Consider the following 10,115-nt stretch of genomic DNA (forward strand, 5'->3'; position numbering starts at 1 on the left):
GTATGTATGTCTATGCTTAGATTAGACATTGAAACAACGTTGTTTCAACGTCTAGACGTTTTAACCCATTTTTAGACGGACGTGTAATAGCCGACTATTGCTCAGTGGGATTGATCCTACCTGGGGGTAGGAGGTGGTGGCTGGGACTGCAGTATAGGGCCTACCTGGGGGTACGAGGTGGTGGCTGGGACTGCAGTATAGGGCCTACCTGGGGGTACGAGGTGGTGGCTGGGACTGCAGTATGGGGCCTACCTGGGGGTACGAGGTGGTGGCTGGGACTGCAGTATGGGGCCTACCTGGGGGTACGAGGTGGTGGCTGGGACTGCAGTATGGGGCCTACCTGGGGGTAAGAGGTGGTGGCTGGGACTGCAGTATGGGGCCTACCTGGGGGTACGAGGTGGTGGCTGGGACTGCAGTATGGGGCCTACCTGGGGGTACAAGGTGGTGGCTGGGACTGCAGTATGGGGCCTACCTGGGGGTACGAGGTGGTGGCTGGGACTGCAGTATAGGGTCTACCTGGGGGTACGAGGTGGTGGCTGGGACTGCAGTATGGGGCCTACCTGGGGGTACGAGGTGGTGGCTGGGACTGCAGTATGGGGCCTACCTGGGGGTACGAGGTGGTGGCTGGGACTGCAGTATAGGGCCTACCTGGGGGTACGAGGTGGTGGCAGGGACTGCAGTATGGGGCCTACCTGGGGGTACGAGGTGGTGGCTGGGACTGCAGTATAGGGTCTACCTGGGGGTACGAGGTGGTGGCTGGGACTGCAGTAGGGCCTACCTGGGGGTACGAGGTGGTGGCTGGGACTGCAGTATGGGGCCTACCTGGGGGTACGAGGTGGTGGCTGGGACTGCAGTATGGGGCCTACCTGGGGGTACGAGGTGGTGGCTGGGACTGCAGTATAGGGTCTACCTGGGGGTACGAGGTGGTGGCTGGGACTGCAGTAGGGCCTACCTGGGGGTACGAGGTGGTGGCTGGGACTGCAGTATAGGGCCTACCTGGGGGTACGAGGTGGTGGCAGGGACTGCAGTATGGGGCCTACCTGGGGGTACGAGGTGGTGGCTGGGACTGCAGTATAGGGTCTACCTGGGGGTACGAGGTGGTGGCTGGGACTGCAGTAGGGCCTACCTGGGGGTACGAGGTGGTGGCTGGGACTGCAGTAAGGCCTCAGGATCTGGACGCGGGACAGAGTGGACAGACGGCTGGGCTGAACCACCAGCTCTACTGAGACCAACTGGCCTGAGTGACTGAACCACAATCCTGGAAACAGCTGCATCTGTGGGCATTGTCACATACTGCACTGATTACTTACGTTTGCATGTGTATAAGCGCATACTATGATGATATCAAATACTACTGATCAGACTTTTGTTTAGCACAGGAAAGCAATATGCACAAAGCTATAGCCCTGCATGAAGATGCCATTATTACAAAATATAAATTTAACTGCAGGATGGATCCCATCTTGACGGGCTGTCACAGATAAATATGCTCTATGCACACAGAATAACTCTTCCTACTTCTGGGCTAGGACAAATAAAGAGGATAGAGCACGCAGGTGCGGCCCGGTCTCCTGCGGGAGGTTTGCACATGTGCAGTGTAAACAGGAACTGCGATGATGGAGTGTTCCAGAGGTGCTAGAGGTGCATGAGAGTTGCTGACCCTGAACTGAAATAATAAAAAGGATATCAAAAAAAGATAATAGTTGATTTTGTTTTTATTTTAAAAAGTATATCAATTTCATAACTGTGGAAAAAATGTTGTGTATAACAGACTGAAAGATAAAGGACAAGTACATTTACTAAATGTTAATGTTTTTGTATATTTTCTTTTGTGGATTTTCCATGTTCTTTAGTACATGTGTCAAACTTTTATTTTTGTGAAATGACAAAGGAACATGGATACTGTTCATTCAAGTGCTGTGGATGATATAAAACATTTGAAAAGGGAAGGGTGACTGCTGTTTAATTCTCAACTGTTCTGGATCTCATTATTTACATCACAAGTTATGAGCTTTCTATCTAGCACCTCTGCTGGAACACTCCATCATCGCAGTTCCTGTTTACACTGAGCATGTGCAAACCTCCCGCAGGAGACCGGGCCGCACCGCCGTGCTCTATCCTCTTTATTTGTCCTAGCTTCTGGGGTGCTTCCTACTTCCTTCACAGGTGTTACCCATGATACTAATTAAGGCTCTGTTCCAGTGTGCAGTGGTTCTCAAACTTTTTAATTTCAAGGACTCCCATAACTCTGAGAGTGTACAAATAATTGTATACTCTCAGAGTCACACACCCATACAGGGCCATTTGGAAGTTTGGAACCCACTGAAGGACACTTAAGTGAACCAACACGCACAATAGCAGCACCCTGACTCAGTTTGACCAGAATGGAACAGAGCCTCCATTAGTGTCAGTGGTAACGCCTGTGAAGGAAGTAGGGAAGGGGCCCCAAGTAATTTCCAAAATGGCATGTGTGCATTGGGCCCATTCCATGCAAGAAGGAACAAATATGAGAATATGAATTTTGATTGCTTTCCTATTTCTTCGGAAAAAAAATGTATTTCACAGACAGACCTCCACTGTGCGTTGCCTGGTGTCCGGGGCAGATAGGAGGGTTGACTGCTGCTCCTTGGCATATATACCGGACATGATGGACACTCCCGTCAGATAGCTGTCCACAGACGGTAGAGAGACTGCATATACAGACAGCGAGGAACACAAATCATTTCCTGTACTCTATAATTCTTTTATACATTATGTCTATTGTGTACTATAAAAAGTTAAAGTTGTGGCAGGGTAGGCAAGCAGGCATTCGGTGTCTGTCCGTGCGCCTGTTGCGGACGTGCACATACAGTACGCCCTTATGTATGGACTGGGGGGAAGGAGCGAGAGAGGGAAGGTAGAGTGAGAAGGGAGGATTTGTCATTAAATGGTAAAGTGCATTTATATAGCGCCTTTATCCAAAGCGCTTTACACAGATTGTGCATTGGATTCGCCCATGCAGGCACCAACCTGCATATGGGGAGCAATTAAGGGTTCAGGACACTTTGACACCAACTCTGGGGGAGCCCGGGTTTGAACTGGGAACCTTGCGGTTCCCATCCGGTCACCCTACCCCTGAGCCACTGCCGCCCCGAAACTAACTTCCAAAAATAATTTAGTTCCTCACTAGTGATACATTAAATTAATGTTTTAGAGGCTTGGCTCACCGCCGCCTACCTACAGTGTTTGATGCACAACATCATACCCATTTGTCAAAACCTGTCAAATCTGTAGCAGCATTTGCTGCCGTCTGTCAAAGCATACACACCTACAGGTGTTTTCTCATTAGTGATAATTAATAAACAATTAATTGCTTTCTTTAATACCTGTGACTTGTTTCTCACAGAGGAAAATGTACTCCCCGTCACACCTGGAGCTCCTCTGCTGTCCCATTGTACCCAAAGCCATCTGAGAGCAGTCTCCTAGGGCGGGACTTTCACTGCCATCGTCCGACCAGTGGGGACTCATTTGGGGACCTTCACCCCCACTGTTCGGGTGGTCCCCCCCTTCTCCGGCTCCTCTGCGCCCCCATAGCCACACACTGGCTTTCCTATGCAAACAGACACAACAAAGGACGCTCAAACCGAGCAACAGGAAGCTGTATAAAGAGAGTCTAGAATCTAATATTTATAGAAGGCCTGGAAATCCACCTTTGAGCAGGCCAAAGGGACAGGAAATGATCGCTCGTCCCCAAGTGACTACCCCCCAGTGCACCTCTTCATAACCCCCTTCCCCTTTTCCCCAACCTGTATATGTGCCTTTTTTTGTGATGATTTGAATTTTGTTATTTTTCACGTCATGATTATGAATTGAATATCCAGGACCTGAATGCAAACAAGGACTTTTAGAGTCTGTACTCTGCACTGTTTACATTTCTGCCTACTAAAGTAGTCAATCAATCAATCAATCAAATTAAAAATCTATAATATATCCAGTAATAATCCCACATTTACTCATCAAAACATTTACTCACACTGGAAAGGAGTAGTGGATAAAGTTCTGTGTTTCAGGAGAGTCCACCGCAGCTAGATCCCCTCCCTGGGTTTCTCTGCACACGTCCAGTGCTTCTGTCCAGGACAACGCTGTTTCAGAGAGCCAGTAGCATCGCATGCTGGTCAAATGGATTTGACCACCTCTCGGACAAGGGACTTCATCTGTAAGACAATGACCAGGAGCTGTTGATAATGTCATATAGAAGAAGGCTGATCATTTCTAAAATGTGGAACGCCCTACCAACAGCCGTTCCAATATCCCTAGACTCCTTCAAAACTGCTCTCAAAGAACACTTATGGGCGGCTGCAATTCGAAACTGGTCCCTTTTGTTTGAAACATATTTGGAGTGATGTGATGTGATGTGATGTGATATAACAGCCACTAGATGGCAATGATGACTATGCCACAGCTATATCCCAGACCACACCTACAAACATGTCCAGGGCTTAGATATGACCTGGATGCAAGCTGCCAGATATACCAGTCCAAATAAAGTGACATTGCAAGAACCCAAGTTTCTTCATTAATAGATAGAAACATTACAATATTATTTACTGACACCAACTTAAAATAAGTTACTCTTTTTTGGATACCATTCCACATGCAGCATGAATTGTTCCTTTTGTTCAGGCTTTGCTAAGGGTAGCTACATGGGTCTTGCACACATGGGTTTGATTCCGAAAATCACTGAATTTGAATATGTTCCCCTATAAATACCACCAATTAAGAAACAAACAGCTACTCGAACATTGAGTAACTGATTCAACCGACACCAGACAATGGCATCTGCACCCAAACTAGCGAAATATGACGACACAACTACAACAGGATTCATTTTCAACACCACCGACATCAAAATAAGTAAAACAAACGTCAAATATTTCATACTACAAACCGCACCCGAGGAATATATGGACTGTGTATCTTTTTCATCAAGCCCACCATGCAACAATTACAAAATGCGAAAACCAGGAATCACCAACCACCTTCACCAACATAAAAAAAGCCATCAACCAATGTAAGTTTAATTATCGCCATTTAACATTTGCTATGTCATATGCCTGTATAGACCTACACTAAAATAACTATCAAATACTGCCATAATAAAGAAATGTGTGCATTTAATACTTGTCTTACAGACACCAACAAGTTCAATATACAACTCAGCAGCAGAAGCCAAATACTATATACCTCAGAACCACTTTTCAAAAGATCACCACCTACAGACCTACAAGCAACCCTGGCACAAGTCAAACAACTTTCAAACCGGCAAAAAGTAAGTATTATATGAATATATTTTTCATTCTTAAAACTACCGCACAATAGAATACATTCACATAATTGAGTTTAATTTTGAAGGTGGATTCTAACAATAGTTTTTAAAGATATTTTGTTTTCTGTTTGTTTCACCGCAAATAGCTAAGCTGACTTAATAGCATATAGGCAGTGTTGGGCAGCTACATGTAGGCCTAGCTTAACTTGTCCGACATTATTCCTTTTAGCTAATTTGATGGGTTTTTTTCCATTAAGAATCAAGGCTCAAATACCTGCACGTATAGTGGAGTATGCAATAGGTCTAATAAAGTTAATAGGCCTATTTATTAGCTATGATTCATTGTTATCCGTTTGGTCACTAACTACAATAATGTCAGCCAAGTGAATTAAGCTACATATGTAGCCTAGTTGACCAACACTGCCTATATGCCTATTAATTTGTATTGCACAGTGCACTCACTCGGTACAATATGCAGCTAGGATATATATATATATATATATATATATATATATATATAGAGTTGCAATACCCTCATAACCGGATCAAATTACACATTCCAATCAGCTTGTATAAAAATAAAGCTCACCAATATTGCAGATGTAGAACAAAACAATCTTAAAACATCGTTTCAGCTTGTAGATTGGCTATTTTGAACTTGTGAAATGGGACATTCTGCAATATGAGTACTTTTACTTTTAGTACATTTTGACACGGATACACTTTTACTTTTACTTGAGTACATTTCGAATACAGGACTTCTACTTGTAACAGTACAACTACATTGCAGTATTTTTACTTAAGTAAAATATTTGAGTACTTATCATCACTACAACACTGAAAATCGTATATCAAAAGTATAACTAAATATACAAATTTCTTTTCTCATCAGATTGGACAAATCACCGCTACAGTCACAGAACTTCACCCCACAACCACCGGAAACACGCACAAAGGAACCACACCACTACAAATAATTGAAATCGCAGACACCACAGACAAGACACAATGCACAATATGGGACACTCACACCAACACACTGCACCAACACACAACATACATCTTCACTAATCTCACTCACCGCACATTCCCCTGCAGTACACTCACCACCACCGCATCCTCCACAATCACCCCCCACAATGAACCACTAAATATTCCCCAATCAATAACCCTGGCACAAGTCAAACGACTTTCAAACCGGCAGAAAGTAAATATTATACTTTTGTAAGTGCTCGGTGATGGCTCAACAGCCATCACCGAGCACTTTTTGGACCTAGACCCCGTCACAATACAACACACCCTGTCACTCATCATCACGTCCATTTCACCCCCCCAAGTAGCAGAGGCACCCCCATCACCTGACATGATTACTGAATCTGATACTGAGTTATGTGAAGTTACGTCTTTCGTTTAATTGTTTTAATTTGTTTGTTTTTTCCCTATTAAGGAAGAATAAGTTTAAATTATATTTTTATTTAAATTAAAGTTTTTTTTGTTTAAATTAAATATCTGAAATTAAATCTTAATGTATTGTCTTTTTGTTTTACAGCACTTTTTGCAGTCAACCTAACGAACACCTATAGTAATTACAAAGTAATACACAATTATAACTTTGGGACAAAACCATTTTCTTGTTAAGTTCAATGCAATTCATTCAATCGCATTAGGGACCAAGAAGTCACGAAGTAATTTTGGTCACTTATTGTTTTTGTGTTATTTTTCTTCTCCTTCCGCCAAAAATAGCTGTTCTGACTGAATGGTGCAGTCGGTTTTTGCGAAACGCCATGCCAAACGGTGAATATGCGAAGCCCAAGACGATTGGCCAAATGGTGGTGCTATAGCGCTCATTTGAAAATGCTAACTTTGAACATGCATAGCTCATGAACCGTTTGACCGTTGGCAATGACACGTTTGATACAGTGTCTCCTCATGCTGAACAACTTGTGTTCTGACTTCTGACCTTTAGATCACCCGCCATTTTGAATTATATGAAAAACAGTTAAAGTGTATCTGCTCCCATGATCTTTGCTCAAAATGCACGAAAACTTGTACACGTGAACTTTGGACCTATACGGACGAAAAAAAGTTTTTCTGAGCCAATAAATTGCTGGTTTGTGAAAAATATTCTTCTGCCTCTAATACACACATATGCTTATGTCACTTTACAGTATAGTAGAGGGTCATGCCAAATAGCACTGAAAGTGTACAAAGATAAGTGCACACACGCGCACGCACACGCACACACACACAGTGTAGGTCGGTCAGTCAGTAGAGCTCCCGCCTTCGGTCCACAAGGTTGTGAGTTCAAATCCCGGTACCGACAACTCAGCTCGTCAGTCTCATTTGTGCATGTTCTTATTGCGCATTGTTCTTCTTCTATCTTGGTCCCGCTTTATCACTGCTTGCAGCTGTATTTTAACTCTTGAGCGTAAAAATTAAACCAAATGGACCCGCACGGGTCCATTTAGTTTCATTTTACCCTTATTAGATCTCTCAAGAATTAAAGATCTATTAAATAAGGGTCCATTTGGTTTCTGACCTAAGAGATTGTATAGGTACTACACTTGTACAGTGGTGTAAAGTGACTATACATTTACCTACATGTAAGTACTGTACTTAAGTACAATTCTGAGGTATTTGTACTTTACTTGAGTATTTCCAATAATTACTTCTACTCCACTACATCTCGGATCCAAATAGTGTACTTTTACTCCACTACAATTATTTGAAAACTTTAGTTACATTGTAGATTTTGATTATTACAAAACATACATTAACCATTTCAGCCATTTGAAAATAGCAGATCTACAAGCTCACATTGCGTTGCGAATTGCGATGCGATGTGAGCTTGTAGATCTGCTATTTTCAAAAGATTAGTACACATGTGAAAACTTTAAATGGGACATTCTGCACAATTAGTATTTTTACATTTGGTACTTTAATTTCAAAAGGCTCAATTGAGCCTATAATCAATGTCCCATGAAACTTTCTCACCTCCAGTAGTGGTGGTGATCAAAACCATGCATAGAGTCCACAACACCAGAGCCAGGTTTTGAAAATCAGTTGTGTGTGTCATCTTCCACAAGAGAATGAATTAAATGGCATAGTACGTAGCTCACTGCTGGAGCCTAGCAGACATCCACACACTCCCTCCATCCATGTCACATCCAGTAGGCATCTCTCTCTCCGTTTATCTGCCTTCTTCCTAGTCTCTACCATCTAATCACCATATGACTTTCAGGGTCCTCGTTGAAGTCATCGGAATTTGAAAGTTTCACTAGTTCATCTTTTCATCCTTCCCTCGCCTTAAGAAGACCAAACCCGTCTGTCCAAGTCTATCTCTCTCTCTCTCAACAGATATGTTCATGCTCTTGTTTCTCTCCATTTAAAAGCTCTTACTTTTCTACCCACCCACCCCCAATCCTCCTCCTCTCCCTGCAATTGTCCTATACGGCCCTGGACACTGAGTTATGGCGGTGTCATTGTTTTAAAGGCCTTGTCTTGCCCCTCTGTTCTGTTTGAGTGCCTTCCAGGGTGACTTCTTGGTTGTCTCTCAGCAACAGCCAGAAGAGTAGAGTGGACAGAGAGGAGGCCAGCTTTTCTCATTAGCATGTTGTAAAACCCTTTGGCAGTCAAACTCACTCAGGCAAGATAAGTTAAAGGCCATTGTCGAAACTACAGCATCACAGTGGTGGCTAAATTGTTATTTTTTAAGATGTTGTAATGATGTACAGTAGCTAAGAGTTCAATTTAACAATTGAGACGAGAACATATTTTAAAAGCTGATCTTGTGAGGCCAGCACAAAGACTGTTGCCTAACTATGTGAACGCTTAACACCACAGGCTTCTCCAGACAGAGACAAAAACCTGTGACGTGCTTACATGCAAATGAAAAGGCCAAACGTTTAAACAGAGGATGCCATGTGGGTTGCCTGGATACAAAAAAGATAAAGGTATAGTGATAAGGCTGCCACAGTTGAGAATTGTCAAGAACTCACTGGGTAAACAAATCTCGCCAGCATGGCCCAGCAGTGTGACAGAAGAACATTTGCCATTACCCAAATTAATCAATCCAGCTTCTCTAATATTGGCCCTGGCACCAGGAAGAGTTGAGGAACAAGCCACTGTCAGTCAGGGAAGGTGGCTTTGTTGAGGTCCAATCTGAGATGAAAAAAATGTGTTAGATCTACAAACTGAACAAAACAGAGATTGTGAAAGAAGGCTGTGTGCCTCATGGGTGAACTGACAATTTCACCTAGACTCTAAGAGCCATATGTGGCAATTGTATGTACTGTATATACATGTAGCCAGAAATGATTCTGAAGCTGTGTTTCTGAAATGAGAGAGAGAGTGTGAGTGAGTGAGTGAGTGAGTGAGTGCGCACGCAGAGGGTTTACTTACTTTTTACCTTCACAGGCTGAAGATCAGGGAGATACTGATGTCATGTGATCACAATTCTTGATCTTGAACTCTATATTTTTACAGTAGAGCATTATTACTCATATTCAAGAATGTCACAAACAGTTATATAACTGAAGAAGAAGAGGAAGAAGAAGAGAAAAAAGCAGTCCTTTTATTGTGTACAAAGGCTGGAGGAAGAAGCCATTTTTTCAACACACACCACCAGCAAGTTGTCAGGCTGAAAGACGGTCAGAGTGATCTTATTATTATTTATTTGAGATAATCACAATTGTTTTTGCATAATCGTCAATCGTTTCCATGTTGAAAAATTATAATTTTTTCAAAGATTTCCACTATGTTGTACTTTTGTATATTTTAAAAAAAAAATAGAGATTTTTGTATATTTAAG

At 42.9% G+C, this 10,115-nt stretch overlaps 1 protein-coding gene across 1 annotated transcript in view; it reads right to left on the reverse strand.

The window, feature by feature from the left end:
• pkd1b (polycystic kidney disease 1b) overlaps positions 1 to 8,327 on the reverse strand; it is a gene marked incomplete at its 5' end in the record, with an annotated part of 58,987 nt that extends 50,660 nt beyond the window's left edge. Inside the window, 5 exons of the mRNA XM_079492339.1 lie at positions 1,127 to 1,274; positions 2,572 to 2,690; positions 3,366 to 3,589; positions 4,013 to 4,193; positions 8,300 to 8,327. Coding sequence (XP_079348465.1) covers positions 1,127 to 1,274; positions 2,572 to 2,690; positions 3,366 to 3,589; positions 4,013 to 4,193; positions 8,300 to 8,327 — 700 coding nt within the window. The remainder of the gene's footprint in view (positions 1 to 1,126; positions 1,275 to 2,571; positions 2,691 to 3,365; positions 3,590 to 4,012; positions 4,194 to 8,299) is intronic.
• Between the last annotated feature and the right edge of the window lie 1,788 nt (positions 8,328 to 10,115).

The sequence above is a fragment of the Electrona antarctica genome (genome assembly GCF_951216825.1).
Source record: "Electrona antarctica genome assembly, chromosome: 22".
NCBI lineage: Eukaryota > Metazoa > Chordata > Actinopteri > Myctophiformes > Myctophidae > Electrona > Electrona antarctica.